The sequence below is a fragment of the Bos taurus genome, chromosome 11 (genome assembly GCF_002263795.3).
Source record: "Bos taurus isolate L1 Dominette 01449 registration number 42190680 breed Hereford chromosome 11, ARS-UCD2.0, whole genome shotgun sequence".
Lineage (NCBI taxonomy): Eukaryota > Metazoa > Chordata > Mammalia > Artiodactyla > Bovidae > Bos > Bos taurus.
Genome location: NC_037338.1, coordinates 1,230,170 through 1,255,079, shown reverse-complemented (window position 1 = coordinate 1,255,079; position 24,910 = coordinate 1,230,170). Strand labels below are relative to the sequence as shown.

The window sequence follows — 24,910 nt, the reverse complement described above, 5'->3', positions numbered from 1 at the left end:
AAATGCAGTCATTGCCCTGTGCCATAAAGACTTGGAGTGAAAGAAACAAAACAGGAAGAAAACTTTGGAGGAGAGTTCCAAGATGGAAAGATAGTATTGGGATATTAACCCTTCCAGATGGTGACTGCAGCCATGAAATTAAACGACGCTTACTCCTTGGAAGAAAAGTTATGACCAACCTAGATAGCATATTGAAAAGCAGAGACATTACTTTGCCAACAAAGGTCCATCTAGTCAAGGCTATGGTTTTTCCTGTGGTCATGTATGGATGTGAGAGTTGGATTGTGAAGAAGGCTGAGCACCGAAGAATGATGCTTTTGAACTGTGGTGTTGGAGAAGACTCTTAAGAGTCCCTTGGACTGCAAGGAGATCCAACCAGTCCATTCTGAAGGAGATCAGCCCTGGGATTTCTTTGGAAGGAATGATGCTAAAGCTGAAACTCCAGTACTTTGGCCACCTCATGTGAAGAGTTGACTCATTGGAAAAGACTCTGATGCTGGGAGGGACTGGGAGCAGGAGGAGAAGGGGACAAGAGAGGATGAGGTGTCTGGATGGCATCACTGACTCGATGGATGTGAATCTGAGTGAACTCCGGGAGTTGGTGATGGACAGGGAGGCCTGGCGTGCTGCAGTTTATGGGGTTGCAAAGAGTTGGACACAACTGAGTGACTGAACTGAACTGAACCCTTCTCCCAAAATTTTTACTTCAAGAACAGGTACCCTGTGCTCATACCCCTGAGGCTTAGAAATGGTGCATGTGCCCTTCTCTTCCTATGAACAGTGTTGGCTGTCTTCCATGCTGCATTAACTGTTTCTTTTTTAAATGGCTGTGCAGATTTCCTATCCTTCTATTTCTGTATCTCCAAACACCTGGATCAAGGCAGCTTAACAGATGTTCACATATTGGAACCAAATGCAACATGAACTGAGATTTTAGGCAAAGGGTATTGCAAACATTCATTGGATTGGGAAAGGGAGGAAGACTTTCTCTGTCCCTTGGCTTCACCTACTACCTACAGACTCTCTCTCTCTGTTTTTTGTGTTTTTTTTTTGTAAGGGACTTGGGAAAAGATCTCTGGTTCCCCCATCCCCATTCCACCCACCTAGTAAGGTCTATCTGACTTGGCTACAAGTCAGTGATGAGGTTTTGAGAACACTTGGCTGTGTCCTCCAGGCTGAGTGGAGAAGCTGGTATGAAGAGAAGCCACAAATACCCATTCCATCAGAGTGGGGAGGGACGGCTCCTGATGGTGGATCCTTGGTCAAGAAGCCAGGGTGTCACTGAAATGATATCACAATGGAGTGGTTTTACAGGGAATGCAGTTGCATCAATTTAAAAATCTAATTTGGTTTGAAAATACCCCCAGAACTGGCTTTAACTTCCCTTTTACCACTGTAAGACCACTGATTCACCTCCAGGAGATGACAAGTTTCAAAATATTGATGTATCCTGGTCTAGCCTCTATTTCCAGAGCCCAAAACTCTCAAACTAAACAGATAAAAAACATATCAGTCTTCACAGAGTGTACTAAGACAAGGAGAAAACTCTCTTTTCCTTTCCCCTCCCTTTACCTCTTCAGCGGCATAAAATACACTGTCGAATCTATCAATGCAGGCCATTCAACAGAGGTTAAGAAAATACAAGTGGGATGTATTTCTTCAGTTTGGCCAGTAAAACAGACCCTGAGGTCACCACCTCTGCAACCTGGGTTCTGCGTGGCAGCCATCTGGTTGACCCTCGTGCTATGCCTCACAGTACTGCTTTGTATATCTGGGTGAGCCATGCTCATTCTGTTTCACTCACTGAAGGATGACTTGGTATAACCACAGGAGAGAGTAACTTGTTTTGCTGAGCTCCAGCCTCTGAGTTTTTCTGGCAGTTGCATTATCCTGGGCTCCTTGGAGAGATGCCTGAAGTACTGGCTAATTGGAGTGTCCTTCTCCGTGAGTCTTTGAGATCATCCCCTCACTCCTGCATGCACAGTGAGAGTTTCCTATTGGTGAGCTCTGTTCCTAAGAGTAGCTGTGTTACATTTTAAAAAGACCTTCCAGAAGGTAGAATTCAATTGAGTCAAGCAGATGGGGCAGACCCGAGTCACAGTTAAGGACAAGGTGGGTTTTATTATGATTTCATAATAACAAAATTTAAATGAATTACTGACCTGGAAATAGAAATGCCCAGTGTATCCACTTTGGTGGAAATTAATAGTCTAGCTAGAAATCAATACTTCTAGAAAAATAACATGTGTAATTTTTCTTTCTTTGATGGGAAATTGCCCTTTTCCTTTAATTTTAGAGACTAGATACTGCTGGGTCTTGTTCTACTTCTTCCTTCCTCTGGATAAGTCAAAGCCCTTGGTACTCAGTAAACCACACAAAGCCAGCTAATAGGGATGTCCCCATTTTGATGGACAGAGATGGGACAGGACTCACTTGTTAGCACCCGTCGGTCTACAGAACACTGAAATCCCTCAGGCTCCTCCTTCCCTGGACAGCTGGTCATTCACATCACAGATTAATGCCTCAGACTGCCAGGTATTAATTCTGCTCACCACACTGGCTGCTGCTGAGACAGTGTGAGAAACCACAGGCAGCTCGAGTTGGGGTGACTTTAGGCAGGGCCTCTTGGAGTATAGTTTTCTCTTCCTTAATCTAGGTATGGCTACATGAGTGTGTTTGTTTTGTGATAATCCAGTAGGAACTGGTTGGTGGTGTTTACTTGCTCAGTCATGTCCGACTCTTTTGTGACTCCATGGACTGTAGCCCACCAGGCTGCTCTGTCCAGGGATTTCCCAGGCAAGGATACTGGAGTGGGTTGTCATTTCATACTCCAGGGGATCTTACCGACCCAGGGATCAAATCCACGCTTCTTACGTTTCCTGCATTGGCAGGTGAGTAGGTTCTATACTGCTAGTGCCATCTGAGAAGCCCAAGTACGTATGATAACTGTTTACAAAACAATTTGCTAATTCTAATAACTGGTCTGCTTTTACCAATTGTGCTTTCTCTGGATTTGGGGTTTTATATATATATATATATAATTTTATATACGTCTTAATTTATTTTAGCTGGAGGATAATTGCTTTACAATACTGTGTCGCTTTCTGCCATACATCAGGATGAATCAGTCATAGGTATACATATATGTCCCCTCCCTCTTGAGCTTCCCTCCCACCTCCCGCTCCATCCCACCCCTCTAGGTTGTTACAGAGCACTGGGTTTGAGCTCCCTACTCATAGAGCAAATTCCCACTGCCTTTCTCTTTTGCATATGATAATGTATATGTTTCAGGGCTACTCTCTCCACTCGTCCCCCCTCTGCTTCCCCCACTGTGTCCACAGTCTGTTCTCCATGTCTGCGTCTCCATTGCGGCCCTGCAAATATTACTCAGCCATAAAAAAAGAACACATTTGAGTCATTTATAATGAGATGGAACCTATTTTACAGAGTGAAATCAGTCAGAAAGAGAAAAACAAATATCGTATATTAATGCATGTATATGGGATCTAGAAAGACGGTACTGATAATTCTATTTAGGGTTGTATTTTCCAGCTTCTTTGCAGATCTTATACCTTTTCATCATATTCCAGACATGACGTATAATAGATTTTATGTTCTCCTGTGTATTTCCTTTCCTTTGTCTAGTGGTTAGGGTGGGAGACTGAGCCCTAGGATTCCACCTAGAGTCAAGTTGAGCAGAAGTTGCTTTAAGGTCACTGTGCCTAGCCCAAGCCCCACCACATTCCCATACTGTCTTTTGATCTTATCAGCAGTTGAGTTGGAAGGATGTTGAACAGCGTCTCAGAAATCTTTGATTAAATGTTGGGTTCAACTTATGGTTGTTACCATGAGAGCTAAGTTCTCTTGAATCTTTTTACGTCTTAACTAGAAGTCCTCCCAAATTGCTTCTGAAATCATTTGGTTGATGAGATCCAAAATTCCAGGACTCACGGACACAGAATTTCTGCATAATAACTTTGGACTCTTGCTGTATATTTAGTTCCGGCAGTTTGTGGAGCTTCCGCTTCTTGAAAAAACAAAATTAGTTTGAATGAAAATTATCCTTTCTTGGGTATGTTCACATTTCTTTGTGTCTGTACTTACAAGGCTGAACTGTCAGCTGATTTAAATGCCATAATCTCATGTATGGAAACGTGTGAAGCTAATAGTGAAGTTTTATTTTAACCACCTAATTTAATATTCTTTCTCGTTTCATGTAAATGTCTTTGTAGAAAATGCTACCAAGGGCGGCCTTGTGGTTACTTTAATTCCATTGCCAATACTTTTATATGGTTTCCTGTATTCTAAAGGGAAGGCTATATGCACTTGTCTTCTTTTTAAACTTTTCCTCTTATGAATCAGTAGCAGTGTGAATAAATGTCAGAAGTTCTTATTAAGTGGTTAAAGTTGATACCTCTGTCTCAGCGTTCTTGATTTAGGTAATGATGATTAAGCAGACTTGGTTGTAGAAAATACCAGAGTTATAAAGAAATTGCTTTTTATTTCTAAGAACACACAGTAATAATCATATTTATAAATACTCTGCCAAACTCACTTGATGTTAACATTTTAGAGGTAAGGAGGTCGTCACATCAGCAGAGTCCCACTCCTTCTCTGAAATGGGCTTTGTCAATAGCACTTAGAAAATAATGGAACTGTGTACTCTGGTCGAGAAACATCGCAACTGGAAGAACACTATGAAGGTAAATTTGTCTCTCATCTAAATAAACTCTCTAGTTGGGCTAAACAAAGACACTTTTGTTGTTGTTTGGTAAGGAAGGCGGTTTAAGATTCTAACATTTCAGACAATGCTGAATATTTTTATCAGATGAAGAAGTAATCAGCATAAATATGATTTACATTGATTTAGGGAAAATGTTAAGCTGAAGTCATGAGTGTTTAATGGAACCACAGGATTTCATTCCATGCTAATGAAATTTGGCTACAGCAACCATGAGAATGTATGTTCTGGGGACTGAAAAGCTAAGGTCTGGTCCCGCCTAGAGGACCTGGCCAGTGGTCATTAGAAACAGGAGCAGTGCTCCCCTTTCCTAGGTAAGTTGACAGAGCTAGAAGCACAGCACACAGTGCAATTACGCTCCATGTAAAGGCTTCACGTATGTCTCTCTTTATGTTGATCACCAACCTGGCATTTGGGGCCCAGGTGGCAAATTAGCTGTTACAGGCCTACCACCCTGACTCCTTAGAGAATGTTTGTCTATAGAGGGAGTGAACTCTTCTAATTTATTTTCCACTGGGCTGGTGTGGGCTTTCTGTTGTTGCAGGGAGCTGGGACCACTCTTCATCGCAGTGTGCGGATCTGCGTTGCAGCGGCTTCTCTTATTACAGAGCACAGGCTCTCGGGTGCGCCAGCTGCATTGGTTGTGGCCCCTCGGCTCAGAAGTTGCAGCTCCTGGGCCGTGGCTCTAGAGCACAGGCTCATCAGTTGTGGTGCAGAGGCTTAGTTGCTTCACAGCATGTGCTCCTGGAGCCTCCCAGGCGGTGCTAGTGGAAAAGAATCCACCGGCCAATGCAGAAGATGCCAGATGTCCAGTCCTTGGGTTGGGCAGATCCCCTGGAGAAGGAAATGGCAACCCATTCCAATATTCTTGCCTGGAGAATCCCATGGACGGAGGAGCCTGGCGGGCTACAGTTCATGGGGTCGCAAAGAGTCAGACACAACTGAGCGTCTGAGCACTGTTGCTCTTTGAAGGGATTGAACTGTGTTTGGTGGCTTAAGGTGTGGGCCAGAGAAGCAGGAAGGCCTGTGCGAGAAGAGAATCCACAGAGCAAGTGGCCCTCCCTCAGAGAATCTGTTTTTTCTTTTTATATATATATATATATATATATATATATATATATGTTTGTTTGTTTGTTTGTTTATGCCGGGTCTTGGTTGCCATACTCGAATCTTCAGTCTCCATTGCGATGTGGAGGATCTTTAATTGCAGCATGTGAACTCTTAGTTGTGGCCTGTGCAGTCTAGTTCCCTGACCAGGGATTGAACCCAAGCCCCCTGCATTGGGAGCATGGCGTTTTAGCCACTGGACAACCAGGGAACTCCCATTAGAATCTGTTATTTCTTGAAGACTCTTGTATCTGAGCCTCGCCGGCTTGTTTTCTGGACAGCTGAAGCATTGTCCTTCTTGGGAAGAGCCCCCAGATCGTCAGGCTGGCCCTTTCACGTCATGGTGGCTGGCTAACTCACTAACTCACTGTCTTCGACACCTTCCTTCAGTGGCAAAGCCCCAGAGCCCCCGGGGTCACCATTACTGCCCTGGTCCCCGTGGGGAATCTGAGCCAGTGTGGCTGATCAGATCCATGCTTTCCACGTGACACATGTGGAACATGGGTTCTGACTTAGACAGAAGCAGCACAGGTCATGTGCCTGCTACCATAGTGGAGGCATTTCCTCAGAGCAACACCCTCTCCCCTCTGGGGTCTAGAAACGTGAGGTATGGGAGAAGTGGGGGCAGATGGAGGCAGACTGGAAGCTGTGGAAGCAGAAAGCTCTGGATGAAAACCCTAGTTGTCCCAGTTATGAGGTATATGATTTGGAGCCACATCCTAAACTCTTTAAGCCTCGGTTTTCTCATTTGTAAAATGGATTGGTGCCTGACAGAGTTTTCATGAGAACTGAAGGAGACCGTTAATATAAAGACCTCGTCTGTCTCCTGGCGCATGGTGGGTATTCAGGGAGTGGCCGTCCCAGGGAGCAGAGCACAGGACATCCGGGTCACACGGCTGAGCCGCTGCACAATGATGTTATAAAGATGCTGGAGATGCAGGAAAGCTGCCAAATCACGGCAGCCAAGTGGCTGCTTCTGTATCTGCACGCTAAGCTATCTAGGATGGCGTGTGGGAAGCACAGATGCTACGTGGGAGAGGTGAATCCTGGGCAAAGGCTGGGGGTACGATCCATGCCTTGTCCACTGGGGCTAGGATTGCGCAGTGCAAGCATGGAATAGCAGAGGAGGCTAAAGGCAGACACAGGTGGCTGGAGACTCCTGGCAGAATCTCAGTTATATGTCAGAGCAGCAGCCAAGACCATGAATGACAGCCGCATAGGGAAACCTCATCTCACCAATCGCTTCAACCTTATTCCTTATCCTATCTTTTAGATTAAAAATAGTTGTTGATTGTTTTAAGGTTCCCCTTCTTTGAAAATGTCTGATTCATTTTCTAGTTAATCTAAAATCAAGTCAACGGGAAAAAATGGGGGCAGAAAATTACACAAATAGCCCATCAATATCTAAGAATGCCTTGGAAGATAAAGGCTGGCTACTTAGACATTCCTTTTGAAAACTATGTGTAATGGTTATATTATAGCAAGTATATTTGTGGTTTGGTTTGGTAAGGTTCGAAGTTCCCATTTCTGTGCTTTTACCAGCTATAGTGACTGGTACCAAGAAGGACACTCTTGCAAATCAGCTTTAGGACACACACATGATGTCATTTCACATGTGAAGTAACAGGTCAGGAAAGGTTATTTGCTCATGGTCACAGGTTGAGAGAGTGGTGGAGTCTTGTTGTATACTTTGGCTGCCTGGTGTACTTTCATAAGAGAATTCTCTGCCAACCCATCGCTCCTGACTTCCTAGGCCACAGGGGGTCAGATGCCCATATAAACTTACAACTAGCACCACCTGGGAAGCCCTGTTTTTACCAAATAAATAAAAATAAACTGAAAAATAAAATACAGTTTAAAAATAAGATGGATCTGTTTCCAGTGGGTTTGCTATCCTTCTGTAAAGCAGGCTGTCCTTTCCTTGAGGTCAGCTTCGGCGTGGAGAGGGGCCATTCTGAAGGCGATGGGTGGAACTCCCCCTGGTCGTGGCCACAGTCTTCCCAGTAGTCCAAATCAGAGGGGGTCTCAGAGCACAACGGGCAGCCACGCCACCGTCGCTTGGCCTCGACAAGTAGAGCAGAAGCCTAAACGATGCCGTATCGCCTGCCGAGAGCAGCTGTGCGCTTCTCCTGTGCCCTGACATCTTGTTACTGACCCAAGAGTGAGTTCTGGAAGAAGAGTCTGATAACATCCAGAAAGATAATGACCTTTTGCTGCCTGACACTACCAAACCGCCGTCAGACGAGACCAGTTCCAACCAGAGATTAAAATACGAACCAGCTTCTCCCAACGTCATGCCCCAGAACGTCCAAGTCTCAGTTGAAAATCAGTCATCAGACCAAGAATAAGGAAGACCTTGAAGATAGTTGATAGATACCAACACTGAGATGACAGAGATGTTAGAATTATTTGATGATTTTAAAGCAGCCATCATAAAATGCAGCAAAGAAATCAAAGTTGTAAAGAAGAGCAAATGAAAATTGTGAACTGAATATATATATACAACAGTCATATATATATATAATAGTCATACCTAGATATACAGCTAAGAACTAGGTGTTCAGGAAAATTGAAAGTGATGGAAAAGCAGATGGAGGGGATCATTATCTAGCTAGTATCTTCTATGTGACAAAACCAGTAATGCTAAATGCTTTATTATGATATAATATAAATATTTACATGTTTATTGCTTAATCCTTACAAAACCCTGAGAGAGACGGATAATATTCCCTTTCTACAGATGCAGAAACTGAGGGTTGGCAAAATGAAATGACCTGTCCAGGTTGTTTCGACTAACATGGCAAGTATTTGAGGATGGCTTTACAGAAGCAGCAAGACTTGAAGTACAAAACCTGGAAGAGAGCCGGTCACACTGTGCTGTGCCAGTGAGGGAGCATGGGAATGTGGTCCAGTTCCCGAGAGTGAAGAGCATCTGGTGGAAGCAGGATAAGTTTCCTTGTTGCAAGTAGAAAATGCAGATTGTGCATGGATAGTGCATGATGAAACTATCATAGTTATGGGAACTCAATATACTGAGTACTGCTAAAGGATTCAAGTTCACAGTCGGTCATTTTCCCTTAACCTGAGAAGCAGGTGGGTGATTCCAGGCTTTGGGGAAGAAGAATGATCAGGGAAAAAAAAAAAAAGAGTACTCAGGACTTCCCTGGTGGCTCAGTGGTAAAGAATCAGCCTGTCAGTGCAGGAGACATGGGTTCAGTCCCCAATCCAAAATATCCCACATGACGCAGAGCAACTAAGCCCTTGTGCTTCAACTACTGAGCCCACGCGCCCTAGAGCCCGTGTTCCACAGCAAGAGAAGCAACGAGAAGCCCGCGCACTGCAACTAGAGAGCAGTCCCTGCTTGCTACAACTAGAGAAAAGCCCCTGCAGCAACGGAGACCCAGCACAGCCAAAAGTAAAAGTGTTTTAAAAGATACTCAAGGAAGGTAACTTTGGGCAGCAAGAATCTATGTGTGTTACTTGCTCAGTCATGTCTCATTCTTTGCGACCCCATGGACTCTAGCCAGCCAGGCTCCTCTGTCCATGGGATTCCCCAGGCAAGAATATGGGAGTGGGTTGCCATTCCTTTCTCCATGGGATCTTCCCAACTCAGGGATCGAACCTGGGTCTCCTGCATTGCAGGCAGATTCTTTACCATCTGAGCCACTAGCCCTGCAAAAATCTAGAGAACATAATGAAAGTCTGAATTAAAGGGGCTACCGAGGAGAGTACAGGGAGTTCTCATGCCAGATTCCAGGATAAAAATGAACAGAGCAGAGAAAGCCTGGATGGCTTTCCATGAGTGATGAAGACAGAAGACAAAAATGAATCGACCTTGCCTTTGATGAGACATGTTTGAAGCGTGTCTGGGGGACGTACGCTGACACCCCGTTTTATTTAACATTTTCAACAACCATCTGGAGCAGGTGGCTCACTGAAATGAGGCAACACATTCTGATATTGTTTCACAGACACACACACCTGCGCACACCCATCAGGATGAAGGTTTCGCACATCTCACAGAGGGGACTCGTAAGAGAAGGTGTCTCTGTGCCTGTTCCCATTTGTCTCTGTCTAGCTGCCATCACCTCCCAGGTGGAGTCCAGCAATGCCTTGGATGAAAGGCCAATGTGTTGATGTTTAGACCCTCTTCTTTAAGGAGAGTGCTCTTTAAAACGGTTTTAAGTGAGAAATATTGAGCATCAGAGAATAAAGAGCAGTCCAACTGGATAGAAGTGGCAAGTGCGTCCAGGTACCCACGCCTGATTTCACATCCTGTCAGGTCAGCCCCTGACTTTATGTGTAAATGGACAGGTTTGCGTTGAAACTTCCCGAATAGGAGTTCCTTAGAAGCCTTTAGAGGCCTTGATGATGGCATTTTGGGGATAAACAGTTGACAAGTTCCTGCTTTCCTGCCTTTTGCAGCTTACACTGTGGCCGTCACATAATCACCTCACTCCATCCTCTCATCCACATCCTAGAACAGACAGACTCAGGCCTTGGAGATAATCCCCTGCTGGCCATCCTTGTTCTTTTGTTCTTTTTAAATGTATTTTTTTTTCCCGAAGATTTCTTGATGTGGGCCAAAGTCTTTATTTAATTTGTTGCAATATTGCTTCTGTTTTGTATTTAGTTTTTTAGAGCATGAGGCATGTGGTATCTTAGCTTCCCAACCACAGATCGAACCTGCACCCCCTGCATTGGAAGGTGAGGTCTTAACCACTAGACCACCTGGGAATGTCCTGGGCCATCATTGTTTAAAACAGCTCTGGGAGTCAGGAAACCCTACATTCCTGCTGAAGTAAGGTGATAAAGAGGCACCCATCCGTCATACCAGCTGCTTCTGGTTCAGCCTGACCAGGCCCCATCCATTTCCCTTGACCGATGGCACAGGAGAACTTAAGCAGTTACAAGACTTGGGATCGCTGGTTACAAATACTTTCTTTTTTCCCCATCCCGGACACTTGGCTTGTACTGAGGATTTTTGCTGGAGGTTTGGCTTTCCTGGTGACTCAGTGGTTTCAGAATCCACCTGCCAATGCAGGAGACGCAGGTTTGATCCCTGGGTTGGGAAGATCCCCTGGGAAATCCCATGGACAGAGGAGCCTGGCGGGCTACAGTCCATGGGGTCACAAAAGAGTCGGACATGACTTATCGACTAAAACAACAACAACAGAAGCCCCTCACAGAGAAGCTGAAGGAGTGGAGGATGGTTTTAAGGCAGGTCCTGGTGATTTGCCTTCTAAACTGCACTAGGGAAGTGGGCTGGGTGGTGGCCTGCAGTGAGATCTCCAGCCTGCTATTCAAATTCTCCCCCACATACCCTACCACTGGATGCTCATTTAGTTTTATTCTTTCAGGACTGATGTTCTGTCTTTCCGTTAAGCCTATCAGCTACACCTGTTGTCGTTCATGCACTAAGTCATGTCTGACTCTTTGGAACCCCAAGGACTGCAGTACATCAGGCTTCCCTGTTCTTCACTATCTCTTGGAGCTTCCTCAAACTCATGTCGATGGAGTTGATGATGCCATCCAACCATATCATCCTCTGTCATCCTTTCTCCTCCTACCCTCAATCCCAGCATCAGGGTCTTTTCAAATGAGTCAGTTCTTCACATCAGGTGGCCAAAGTATTGGAGCTTCAGCTTCAGCATCAGTCCTTCTAATGAATATTCAGGGTTGATTTCCTTTAGGATTGACTGGTTTGATCTCCTTGCTGTCCAAGGGACTCTCAAGAGTCTTCTCCAACACCACAGTTCAAAAGCACCTTCTTTATGGTTCAACTCTTACATCTGTACATGACTACTGGAAAATCCATAGCTTAACTATATGGACCTTTGTCGGTAAAGTGCTGCTGCTGCTAAGTCGCTTCAGTCGTGTCCGACTCTGTGCGACCCCACAGACGGCAGCCCACGAGGCTCCCCCGTCCCTGGGATTCTCCAGGAGTGGATTGCCATTTCCTTCTCCAATGCATGAAAGTGAAAAGTGAAAGTAAAGTCGCTGAGTCTTGTCCGACTCTTAGCGACCCCATGGACTGCGGCCCACCAGGCTCCTCCGTCCATGGGATTTTCCAGGCAAGAGTGCTGGAGTGGGGTGCCATTGCCTTCTCCATCGGTAAAGTGATGTCTCTGCTTTTAATACAATGTCTAGATTTGTCTTAGCTTTCTTTCCAAGGAGAAAGCATCTTTTAATTTCATGGCTACAGACACTGTCCACATTGATTTCTGGAGCCCAAGAAAATAAAATCTGTCACTCTTTCCCCTTTTTCCCCTTCTATTTGCCATGAAGTGATGGGGCTGGATGCCATGATCTTAATTTTTTGAATGTTGTTTTAAGCCAGCTTTTTTCAATATCCTCTTTCACCTTCATCAAGAGGCTCTTGAGTTCTACACCTGTCAACTCTTTGTATAATTATAAAATTGTCCTCAGATAACTAAAGTAAGAAGGTAGAAGTGAAGCTGAAGATCCCCAGTGGATGGAAAGTTGAATTAAATTTTTTGTTTCAGTTACCTATTGCTGTGTAATATACATCTCTAAAACTTAAGTGTCATGAAATAAAAGTTGTTTATTCTTTGAAATTCTCTGGATAGGCAACCTGGGTTCTAGCATAATTCTTGAGCTAGCCTTCAGTACCATAACTGCAATCCAAGTTTAATAGGACTGAGGGGTCTGAGATGGCCTCGCTCACGTGTCTAGCTGTGGGTCTGGCTCTTCTCCCATGTGACCGCTCATCCTCTGACAAGCTGGGCCAGGCCTCTGCACGGCAAGGGGTCTCAGGGTCCCAGTGGAGTGAGAGTAGAAGTTGAAAGCCTTCTTGAAACCCATGCTCTGAAACTCACACAGCGTCACTTTCTCCACATTCTATTGGTCAAAGCAAGTCACAAGGCAGCCCAGATTTAAGGGCTCTATTCTCAAGGAGGAAAAGGCTCTATCATGGAGCCCAAGCAAGAAATGGGCTAATTAATGGACATTTCAAGTTGGGATAAGGGACTTTACACAAACAGAGAACAGTTTGAGGTCATCTGGTGCTGGGAACAGCGACGGGGATATGGGAAGAGGCAGGCAAACCTGCAGAGAGTCTCAGGAAGAGCTGGGGTGCTACTGTAAGTGCGCTGGGTACCTTGAAACTTGGGCATCTGTTCTATGATAATACCAACACCATAGAAAATAAAGTTTGTTTAGAAGACTATGAAGCTTAGTCACTGCCCGTCCTAGGCCATTCTGCTCTCCCAGCTGGAATGAGAAAAATGCAAGGAGAGTCAGAGAGAGAGAAAAAACTAACCTACTGCAACCAGGCAGGGGTGGAAAGCAAAAATCAACATTATAAACCCCACCCCCAATACACATATTCACATATCCACATACTGTCCCTCCATTATGGAGTGCTTCCTCTTTCTTTAAAGTAGATATTTCCAATCCTCCTCACCCGATACTTCAATGCATCTTCCGTTCTTTCTTTCTTTTTTTTTTTTTAACGTTTATTTTGTTGCAGTTGAACTCTTAGTTGTGGTTTATGGGATCTAGTTGGTCACTGGACCACTGAGGAAGTCCCAGATTTTATGTTCTTATTTTTAGACCAATACTTCCCCTGCTTTTGGCCTGTCCTTTTAAAAAATTTCTGCAAGAATTTATAACTTGTTCATATTCTCTTATATTTAAGGGCACTTCTCCATTGATGTTTTTCCGAAAACTGGTGAATACTCTTTACAAAGAGATGAATGGACTCGAGGTACTCTGTCTAGCACCATTGGCTCACTGGCAGGACAGAGTGGGGGAAAAGAGGTTACAATATGTATCATTTTATACTTATAGAAGTATTGGAGAAGGCAATGGCACCCCACTCCAGTACTCTTGCCTGGAAAATACCATGGATGGAGGAGCCTGGTGGGCTGCAGTCCATGGGGTTGCTAAGAGTTGGAGACGACTGAGCGATTTCACTTTCACTTTTCACTTTCATGCATTGGAGAAGGAATGGCAACCCACTCCAGTGTTCTTGCCTGGAGAATCCCAGGGAAGGGGGAGCCTGATGGGCTGCCGTCTATGGGGTCGCACAGAGTCAGACACGACTGAAGCGACTTAGCAGCAGCAGCAGCAGTAATAAGAAAATGCTGCTGTTACTGTTGTTTAGTTGCTAAATTGTGTCTGACTCTTTTGTGACCCCATGGATTATAGCCTGCCAGCCTCCTCTGTTCATGGGATTCCCCAGACAAGAATATTGGAGTGGGTTGCCATATCCTTCTCCAGGATATCTTCCCAAACCAGGGATGGAACCAATGTCTCCTGCATCTTGGGCTGATTTACCACTGAGCCATCAGGAAAGCCCAAGAAAATGCTGTAACTGTGTACTAATCAATGCTATATTAGCTACTGCTTACGTTATATGAAGAATTGTATTTGTAAAAAGTGTCTAAAACCACACTGTAGCGCCACAATGTTGGAGCCTGTCTCTGCAGTATGCACCTCTACTCTAGAGCACAGAATGTCCCCGACACAGCTGGGGACTACAGTACACACTTTGTAAGTGGAAGAATGATCATTATCATTACCATCCCTCCCAGAGGTAGGAGGCTACCTGGGATCAGAGTCAAACAGGAATGCTGCTTCATCCTTCCATCTGGACCCTTGTCATTTTGGGTTTGTGTTGCAGTCTGTGACAAATGGAGAAAGAAAGGAGGAGGGCTATTTTGCGTTCGTGCTCAGGCGCTAAGTCATATCTGATTCTATGTGACTCAATGGACTGTAGCTTGCCAGGCTCCTCTGTCCATGGGATTTTTCAGGCAAGAATACTGGAGTGGGTTGCCATTTCCTCCTCAAGGGGATCTTCCCAACCTAGAGATCAAACCTGTGTCTCCTGTGTCTCTTGCATTGAGAACCCACTAAGCCATCGGGGAAGCGTCAGTACGGGTTCTTTGAAATACATCAACAAGCTAAATGACACACCCACCTGCACCATGACACTTCTGAGGCCAACCATCAAAGACCAAAAAGTGGGTGGGAGACCAATTCCTAGAAATCCCTACCCCCTTCCCCTGTAATAGTTGGAATAACCCTTCCACTCATTAGCCTATGAAATTACCTAGTCCGTAAAAACTAACCACACCCTATTTCCCAGTCCTCTAGCCTTCTGAGATGGCCCACACTCTGTGGAGTGCATTTCTCTCTAAATAAATCCACTTCTTGGCTTCCTTAGTGGTGCTAGTATTAAGAATTCGCCTGTAATGCAGGAAATACAGGTTCCATCCCTGGGTCTGGAAGATCCCCTAGAGAAGGAAATGGCAACCTACTCCAGTATTCTTGCTTGGAGAATCCCATGGACAGAGAAGCCTGGTGGGCTATAGTCCATGGGGTTGCAAAGAATTGGACATGACTAAGCATACACATACCCACACCTATCCAAAAAAGAAAGAAAGAAAAGAAATCTGCCTCTTATAATTTCTACCTCTGGATCCTTATTCTGTGATCGGCAACAGACAAACCAAACCCATATTCTCTTCCATGCAATACTCATTTGAATAATTGAATAATTGAATTTTCCCTTGTAGAATTGTAGAATATACTACAGAATTGGTTGAGTTTCATAATGCTAACCAAAAGGAAAATTTGTCTCCAGTAATGATACTACAATGTGTGGAAGCTTTAGGGACTTGCACACCATCTCATGGTTTTGAACTGTGTGGGTAGATACAGAGTTGACAGATTAGTCAGGGATTTGTCAAGAGTATTAATTACAAACTTTGAAATCTTGGTCAGTGAAAGTTCATCATAGTGCACCTTGTGAATGTGATCAAAGTCTTTTCAGTACTGATTTGATGATGCTTAACCACAGTGTGTAAAGAATGAAGGTTTTCATTAGAAAATACTGATGTAATAGAGCAAATTTTAAGGGAAGATGGATTGTTAGACTATTAAAATTGATGTTCTTTCCCCACCTACTCCCCATCCCCCCTTGGGGAGCCCACTCTCATTGTCTCTGAACACCTAAAGTGGCATTTTGAACTGTTGCAAAGAACTGTTGTCTTAACAGCATTAGTGTAACTCAGCGATGACCGCCACCATGAGGGCAAAGGTGGGGTTGGTGTAAGTGATGTTTTAAAAACCATAAAAATAAACCATAAAAACCTGGGGGCTAACTGTAATTTAGTGAGCGAAAGAAATTTATGGCTGGCTGAAAACTTGAAAAATGGAGGAGTAAATTGTGTAGCTAGTAAGTGGGAAAGGAAAGTAGTTCTTCTGCCCTGCCCTTGTCAAGGTTTAGGAAAACAATCTATTATGTTTAAGAGCTTTTTTTTTTTTTTTTCCTGGCACCTAAACCATGGGAAATGAAATAAAAATACACTCAGTGCAGCTCCTTCAAAATCACTGGCCTGCATTTCCCTTTCTCTTCTGCAGGAAAAGCTTATCTGTGCCTTCCAACTTTTGTCAGGACACAAGGGTGTCAGTGGGGTTCCTTTGTGTTATATTTCCTGCGCAGGTATATTTCCTGCACAGCAGCGGGGGTGGGAGGTGCACAAAGGTACCAGTGCATGGCCTTGGTCCCCCAGCCCCCCTGTGCAGATGTTTCAGGAACTGTGGTGTCTGCCAGCCAGGGGTGGGAAGTGCTGGTCATTGTGGAATAGCGGGAAGTCTCCACTGGTTCACCTTTTTCTGATGCTTTTGCTCTTCAGTTGCCTCTGTGTGCCAGAGGGTGGCACCCCAGTCACTCCAGAGGTAGAGTGGAGGGAAAGGGAAAGAAACGGAGGAGAGATGGGGGAAGGGGAGTGGAGGCTGGAAAGGGGGATTTTCCAGGTGTTGATCTCCGCCGCCCCCCCCCCCCCCCCCGCTAATTTGGAGCCCACACCCACGCCTTCGCGGAATAAGCTTGTTTCTGCCAGACTAAGTGTCAAGAGCTAGGAATTCCTAAGATGAAGAAGGCTTGTGACGGTGACCAACAGCCTCTTACCCTCATGGGTCCCAGGAAATCGGAAGGGAAACTAGTGTCAGCGACCGCTGGTGTGCCGGTGCTTGCGGGTGGGCGTGAAGCGGCTGGCACCAAAGCGCTATGCGGAGTGAGCCAACATCTGACCCGTTCGCCTGTGTTGTCTTTTGCAGTTGCTCCATTTGTGCAACTCAGTGAAGGATGATGCCCTAAGGGTGATCTCTGCCTTTAACATCTCACACGCCTCCCTCCACGCACCGATCGCTGGATTCGCCAACCCGAACGCCGCCTGGGTTTTGTACCCAGCACCACAGCATTCCCTGGCCGGGGAAAGAGCGCGGTCTCCGCGGCCCAAGCTGGGAGCCAAGTTGTAAGCGGGTGGGGCGGCCAGGGTGGTGGCCCGCCCGCAGCTGCCAGAATGCTTCTCAGACGCCTGGAGCTGGGGCCCGAGGCCGGCTGGCACGCGCTGCTCCGCGGCCCCCAGGGATTTCGGTCATGGAATGGGGTTCCCGCTGAGGCTGGCCAGGCCACTTGGCTGTTGGGAGGCGGCAGCCCCATTTCCGATCCGGAACGCGGCCTTTTATCCTCCCCAAGTAACCCCGACTCGCCGGGCCGTGCCCTCTGCCGCCTAGGGCACTACACCGAGTGGGCTTTCCTTTGGGCGCGCTCCAGAGCCGGTTGCCATCCAAAGTCTCCCGCTGCTAGTGGTGATTCAGGTTCCCAGTGATTTGGGAAGACTGTGGTGCTGGATGAAAAATAAACGTCTAAAAATGAAACACCCGTAGGCAAAGGTTCAATTCAGCAAGTGACGCTTTCCCAGCCCCCAACCCCGGGGTGGGGGTTGGGGGGGACCTGCGAGGAAACACACGAGCAAGGAGAGGGGAGTGTGAACCTAGAGTCTTGCTCTGGGCAAAGCATGAACCCGGGCGTGTCCCTCCAGGCTGGCAGCTTCCGGACCGACCGCCAGACGAAGCTAGGAAACATTTTTACCAAATTAAAGTGTAATGTGTTCTTGAGAAGAGCACAGACAGAGATACAGTTTCGTAATGAAATTAAGCGTCCGGAAGGTTCCCGCAGCTTGCAGAGCACGGGGAGGTGAGCGAGGCGATCCACTGCAGTTAAGTTGGTTTCGGGACTTGGAGAGACACGCCTGTGGTTCCAGCGAGGGCCATAGATGTCGCCCGACTTCACTCTTGCTTTCAGTCTATGCCCTCCGTTTTCCCTCTCCACATCTCGCGGAGGCAGAAGGGCACGCCGCTCTGCTTCTGTCCACAAGAGCAACATCTAGGACGGGAGCCAAGACCTCGCACCTACCCGCCCTCCCCTAGGCTGCGGCTCTGCGGGAGAGGGCGTGAAGGGTACGCCGTCACCCGACGCCAGGCGCTTGGTCGAAGCTCCTCAGCACAGTCTGGGTTGCGCGAACTGCCACCTCCAAGCTGACCGCCTGCTTGTGGCCCAAATAAGAGCATGTAGCCGGCTGCTTTCTCCGACTCCTTTTTTTTTTTTTTTTTTAAAGTGTTCACAGGGTCACCAGAGCAGACGACGCGGGGGCGGCGGAGCTGCACAGAAGCAAAAAACAACCATCAGGGGTTCTTCTGTGTGGTTCTTTTCCGGTCCCTGTCTTCATCGTCCAACCCCACGGAGAGCGCGGAGCACTCGGGCGCGCGGCGGGTTTGGGGCTCCTCGAGGGCACGGAAGGTTGGTCTCTTTTCCCCCCCGAGTGCCGCGATAGGAGGTTAAGGCGCAGAGTTTGCCTGCGGCCGCCACCTGTAGCCACTGATGGCAGTTCCAAGCTGCAGACACCCGCGCGCGTCCTTTCCCTCCTGCAGCGAAATCCCGGGGTGGAGCCCGGCGCGCGTCCTCCAGCCCCTCGGCCTCCTTCACCTCGCTCAGGACTCGCGGGAGGTTGCGCTGAGAAAACAAACCTTGGGCTCTGCTGTTAATGTTCCGCATTTGCTTATAAAACATAAAAACTGACCAAGGTGGCCAGACGGCGGGATCATTCCTCGCTGATTTGCTTCTCTGCACCGAGGCACTCTTCTGGGGTTCGGGTTAGGGAGGCCTCTAAATTGAGTCTGTAATCCGTCTAGCCTCATTTCTCCCGCGGCAGGATGTTCCATCTCCTAACCGATTTGCCCTCCACTACTCCGGCTGCGGGAGTCTCAAAACTAGGGGAGCCCAGGGAAGGGCAGAGGTAGGGAAGCAGGATGCGTATTGAAAGGGCCGTAGGCGTGCGGACCACGGCGTTCACAGACTTTGGTCTTCCGGGGAAGGAGTGGAGTGGGGCTTCGGGGAAGGAGTGGAGTGGGGCTTCGGACTCTAAGGATAAGCGGACGGGGACCCGCAGGGAGGAGGGGTGGAGGTATATTGCGCTCTCCCTGCTGCTCTCTACGAACCCTCCGAGGCCCTCGGCGCTGCCTTCTCTGACCTTAACACGCCAGGGGACCATTCCTGGACGGTTCTCTGAGAGCCCAACAATTCTCGAGGACCCAACCAAGTGGAGGCACCATCCTATCTCCCATCTGGAGGCCACGATTCTTCCCAGTCCTTTTTTCTTAAAAGGATTTGAAAAGATTTATTCATTTCCCTATTTCACCTGCTCAGCGTTCACTCCCAGTCTCGCAGCGGGGCTGCGGAAAAACGCATCCGGGGATCGCCCTGGGTCCTTTTCTCATCTCCCCATTACAGGCTTTACCTCTTACCAGGGGAGATTTGGCGCGGGAGAAAAGCTGGATGCAGCTTGGGGTGGCTTTAGAGAGGCCGCCTAAGAGTACCGCCTTAGGCGAGAGAGAGGAAGATGAGCAGTCGGCAGATGGGGGTCCAGCGCGGAGCCCCCTCATCTGGAAGGGAGAACTAAAGGGACACCCCTCTCACCCTTAGACCTGCGCGTTCCCGAGGACCCACCCAGTCTCGGCGCCTGCCCCAGGACGGCTCAGAAGGGAAACTCCCGAGGCAGAGCCAAGGCTCAGGGGCGCCTCTTGAGGCTTTCCGCGGGCGGCAGAGGCCGGTGCTGGCTCAATGTGTGCCCGGAGCGCCCCCTCTGTTCCACTCGCACGCCTTGGCCACCAGTGAATTGCGGGGGTTGTGGGGAGGAGAGAGTGCACTTTGGGATGGGGGATGGGGGTGCGCAGAGCAGTCCGTAGCCCAAGTCTCTCGGGTAAACACGCCCGGCAGGGGCAGGGCCCGCGGCGCGCGCAGCGGGGAAGTTGGCGGGGACGCCCCCTCCTTTACCTGTCCGAGCCTGCACGCGCGGGCGGCCTCGGCGCCGCGGAGGCGGGGCTTGCCAGCCCGCGCGCCGGGCGGGACTTAGCGGGGGCGGAGCCCACGGTGATTGGGCCCGGACCTGGGGCCGCCAGCCTGAGCTGGGCAGCAGAGGCGCGCAGGTTTCACTTCGCTCCGCGCAGCCGCCAGGTCTCGGTCTTGCAGGAGCGCTCTGTCCTACTTCGCCGTCGCCGCCGCTGTCCTCGGATTCTCGCAACCGCCCTGCGCGCCCTGCCCTCTGCGGCCAGCACCGTTTCAGACTGCTTGGGTTCGCCTCGCTCTCGCCGCCGCCGCCGCAGCCGCAGCCGGTGCCACCGCCTCGGTGCCGTTCCCGTGGCCCTCGTCCCCCCAATGTCTGACCCTAATTCACGAACTGAGAAACGCAAGGTAAATACTTTCGAGTCCCGGGGAGCAGGCCGGGTACGGATGGAAGATTGGCGCGGGACCCAGCTCGGCGCCACCTCCAGCCCGCTTCCCGCGCACGTGCGGTTAGAGGCGCGCGTCCTCGTCCCGCGTGTTGTCCGGTGGGAGGCGGTCACCGGTGCGGGTCAAGTTCGTGCCGCAGGCAGGGGAGGGGTCGTCCGCACTGAGGCTGCGAGCACTTAACGGCTCGGGCGGGGATGCGGCGCACCGGGATGGTGAAGCCTCTCCTGGCCGACTGGGGGAGGCAGCGCGTGCGCCACGCGCTGGCTGGGGACCTGGGGGCAGCCGCGCCGGACCAGGCTGAGCGCCCGCCCGTAAAATCTCGCCCGCCCGCCAGGTCCGACGGGCCCTGAGTAGCGGCCGCGAGATGCCATCCGGTCTCGCATCTCGGCTTTTTTGCGGGGCGCAGGTCCGTTGTGAAGGATTTATGGAACAGCGACGGTGATTAAACTGACGGGACTCGGCTTTTCTTTTTACTCATTCAGGCCGAAGTTTTGGGCTGCTGCTGCGTTCGTTCTCTCTCTGGGACGTGTCTGGGGACACTGCCCCGTCTGCGGGCGCTCTGCGGACGATGCCAGACCCAAGATCCACAAACAGCAAAAGACAAGAGGGCCTCCTCCGACCGCCGGGGGCACGCGGTGGACGAGCCAGTGGCTGTAGAACCGGCCCGGTCCGTGGGTCCCGACCCTCTTAGCGATTCGGGTGTGCTCAAGCGCCGCTCGATCCATTCGCAGTGCTGGCTGGCTGGCTGGCTGTACCGTGCCCTCGGGGGCCTGTTACTCGTGGTTGGCGCAGGTAGTGGAATGCCCGCTGGACCCCGGCGATGCCCCCATCGGCGGTGGTCGCGGTTGTGCGCGTCGGTGGCCATTTGGTGCGTGTCCCGTGGCGCATGGGGAGAAAGAGGGAGGAAGTCGGGGGAGGATGGGGGCTTCGGCTGGGGAGAGGGTGGCCTTTAGGGTGCCCACCCCAGCGGGCCTGGACTGGGGTCGGCGGCCGGGGCTGGAGTCTGGGGCCGGCCCTGCGGGTCCTGTTTTGTCTCCAGGTGACCGGCTCTTGGGGGCGGCGGGAGCAGCAGAGGCGGGCGCGGCGCCAGGACTGACGGAGGGGCGGGGCAGGGTTGGCTGGGCAGCCCCGGGCCCAGAAGCCCCGGAAACCTCCGCCGCCGCTCCCGCGGCAGTCAGGGCCCGAGCCGCGTTCGGAGGCGAGTTTGTCAACAATCGCCTCGCCTTCGGCGGCCTATTGGGCAGGCGCCGCCCCCGCCGCCGCCACCGATTGGCTGCGGCTCCGAGCGACCGCGCGAGGGCCAATTGGGAGCGCGGGCACCCGGCGCCGGCGGCGCGGGGAGGTCGGCGGTGCCGGCGGCGGCGGGCGCAGTGCGCGAGGGGAGGAGCGGGAGGAGGCGGAGGATGTTCCCGGCTGCTGCGGCCGGGGCAGCGCGGGCCACAGGCGAGGCGCGCGGAGCCCTCGGCTGCCCGGCGGAGCGCGGCGGCGGCGGGCGGACGGCGATTTGCAGGCTCTGCGCTGCCCGGGGAGCTCAGAGCGCGAGTCTCGGGCTTTGTTTCCCGCGCCGCCTTCGTGTGGACTGTCGGGGGGTTCCAGGTCGGCGAAAGGCGCGGGCTGGGCGCCGCGGGGCCCGGGCTCGGACGCGACTCGGAAGGGAAGGGGCGGACATAAATTTCGGCCTGATTGCCTTAGGAAGGGAGGGTTTTGGAGGTGCGGGAGCCGCGCGCCCTGATGCCGCTCAGCGTGCGGAGTTACTTGTGGATTTGGCTGGGGTCGCCAGGAGCCGGCTTGGGGGACCTTGCTCCCATTCGGAGGTGTGCACTCAACAGCGCGGGTGTACCTCGGAGAAGTTCTGTCGGGTTCGGTGTGGCGAGCTGCCCGCGCCCCCGCCCGCCCCTCACCGCGGGAGGAGGGGCGCGCGGACCAGGAGCGGGAGGGACTGCGGGCGGGCGCAGAGCCGGGGCCGAGCCGAGCCGCGCTGAGTTACAAACTCTATTGTGACGCACTTACTACGACTGACGGCCCTTGCCAAACCTTCCCCAGACTTGCTGTCCTCAGCACTTTCGGCAGAACAATGGGGCCGGAGTGGGGAACGCGGCCAGCCGCCTGCAATCGCTGCATCTGCGCCCGCTCCTGGGCTCCAGTGTTGTATCTGATCCGGGGAAATCAGAGCCCGCGGGGGGAGTTTCTGACTTATTCTAGTGGGCCCTGGGCAAAGAACACTTGTCAATAGATCTCAAACAAGCAGCCTCTTCTAAAACGTGTGTATGTGTGTGTTACAGCACCGGTTCCAGGAGTAATTGACATTGTTGCTGTTTTGTTTGGTGGCAGGAAGTTTAGTCTCTCTCCCCACTTCACCCCCCCAAAAAATAATACCTTTATTTTTAAGGTTATTTCTATTATTTTGGAAGATCTTATGGAGAACTTCTCTATTAGTAATGACTTTAACAATGTTGAAGTATTGGGTGTTAATTCTAAGAATTTGTCATGAAGAGGTGAAAGCTTGCCCATTTAGGTATTCGTTGTAGTTGTTCCTTTGCTTAAGATAACCCTAGTTTTAATTTTCCTTGCAGAAAAAAAGACCAAATGGCAAAGCAACCTTCCGATGTAAGTTCTGAGTGTGACAGAGAAGGTGGACAATTGCAGCCTGCCGAGAGGCCTCCTCAGCTCAGACCTGGGGCCCCCACCTCTTTACAGACAGAGCGGCAAGGTAATCCTGAAGGAGAAGGGGACCGCTGCCCCCAAGGCAGCCCACAGGGCCCGCTGGCCCCACCGGCCAGCCCTGGCCCTTTCGCTACCAGATCCCCGCTCTTCATCTTCGTGAGAAGATCCTCCTTGCTGTCTCGATCCTCCAGTGGGTATTTCTCTTTTGACACAGACAGGAGCCCGGCACCCATGAGTTGTGACAAATCCACACAGACCCCAAGCCCTCCTTGCCAGGCCTTCAACCATTATCTCAGTGCAATGGGTAAGCAATACCGGGGAGGCGACTGTGCATGCGTGGGTGCTTAAGTATCAGTGTGGAGCATTTAGAGCAGCCCCCTGTTTAGACTCCTTTTACTGATTTGTTCGTGTTCTGTTGGGAATGGAGCACATGTCAAGTAAAACATCCAACCAACATTTTAAAAAGCGTGTTGCTCAGTTTCGTGGCAGCAGTGAGTTGTCCATGCAACAGCCTGTTGGGCAGTATGTATCATACCCCACGGTGCCTTCGTAAAGTGTCTTAACTGCTGCATGCTGTCCTCACCGTTAAGATGTACTCATTAATGACATTCCGTTTGAAAGGGACTCCACAATCAGTTATGGCAGATAGCGTGATAACCTAACCAGAACTGGAGAAAGAGATGAGAGAAGTTAATCATTTAAAAAATGATATTTTTATAAAGATGAACTAGTTCATATCTGCCTTCCCACCATAGAACCATGAAAATAGTTTGTTTTCTACTTAGATTTCTCTTTAGACTTCTTTTGTTTTCTAGGAGTTAGGGGTTTGGACATAGTACTAACAGGATTAGATTGTGGAATTTTATTTCAGGGGTTAAAGGCAGTTCTAGAGTCTGAAGGAGGAGTGGCAGGCATGATGCCCAGAAAAGTCGGGCAGTCCCTTTGGTAAGGGCCCTGACAGAGGGAAGGAGCACGCGCCAGCTTGAAGAGCATTTGCCCTTGTCCATATGGGTGTCCCCAGGTGTAGCTGTGAGGCTGTGTGGCCTCTAGCTGGTAGGTTTTCCTATGTGAAGGGGCTTCCCTGGTGGCTCAGATGGTCAAGAATCTGCCTGCAGTGCAGGAGATCCAGGTTTGATACCTGGGTGAGGAAGATCCCGTGCAGTTTTTCCTCCAGGCCAGATAGTCTGAGAATGCAGAGCTTGATGTCTGTAATCTGATTATTAAACAGTGTAACTCATTTAGAATTTTGAAAGCACAGTACAAGCCACATAAAAACATCTGTGGGCTTGATTTGACCAGTTCAGCTTCCAGCGTGTGACTGAGTATATGCAGTTCTAGCCACCCTAATCAGCGGGTTGGTTCAAATCACTGTTCTTCAGTAGTGGAAAAGGTTCTTATCTTGATTAGGATTCACCAGAATCTCACTTATCATTTATCCAGATTAGCTCTCCTGTATTGAGATATAAGTAAGTTGGCAGCATTAAGGATTAAGAAATCCAGCATAGGTTCTGTTTAAAACATAGGTGACACCATGTCAAAAGCTAATTAAAATGAAATCAGGGTAGACATGTGACTGCTGGACCGCAGTGACAAATCCTAGTTTTGCAAATACCACAGACGTCTGTCTATAAAATCTTCAGTAGGATAAGCCGTGCAGGTCTGGCCCCATGTTGCAAAATTAGAAAGAACCCAGAAGTTGGACACACCTGGGAAGTGACAGACACATGACAGAAACACTGGCAGCTGTACATGTTGGCTGCTCATCTCCTGCCAAATGCTGAGAGTTGCTTTATTAG

The 24,910-nt window shown here is 49.5% G+C and overlaps 2 protein-coding genes across 20 annotated transcripts in view; both read left to right on the top strand.

Annotated features, from left to right (window-relative positions):
* The window catches only part of ACOXL (acyl-CoA oxidase like), a 339,747-nt gene extending 321,286 nt beyond the window's left edge, over window positions 1-18,461 (top strand). For both annotated transcript variants that reach the window (XM_002691158.7, XM_059891623.1), the window contains exon 19: window positions 16,937-18,461. In XM_002691158.7, coding sequence (XP_002691204.4) covers window positions 16,937-17,137 — 201 coding nt within the window. In that variant the 3' untranslated portion in view covers window positions 17,138-18,461. The remainder of the gene's footprint in view (window positions 1-16,936) is intronic.
* BCL2L11 (BCL2 like 11) overlaps window positions 18,382-24,910 on the top strand; it is a 79,404-nt gene continuing 72,875 nt past the window's right edge. For 7 of the 18 annotated variants that reach the window (XR_009496277.1, XM_059891105.1, XM_015473331.3 and 4 more), the window contains exons 1-3: window positions 19,795-20,411; window positions 20,933-21,117; window positions 23,024-23,418. Coding sequence is in view for 17 of the 18 variants with exons in the window: in XM_059891105.1 (XP_059747088.1) it covers window positions 19,881-20,411; window positions 20,933-21,117; window positions 23,024-23,418 (1,111 nt within the window). In the remaining variant the exon portion in view is untranslated. 18 annotated transcript variants of the gene reach the window in all.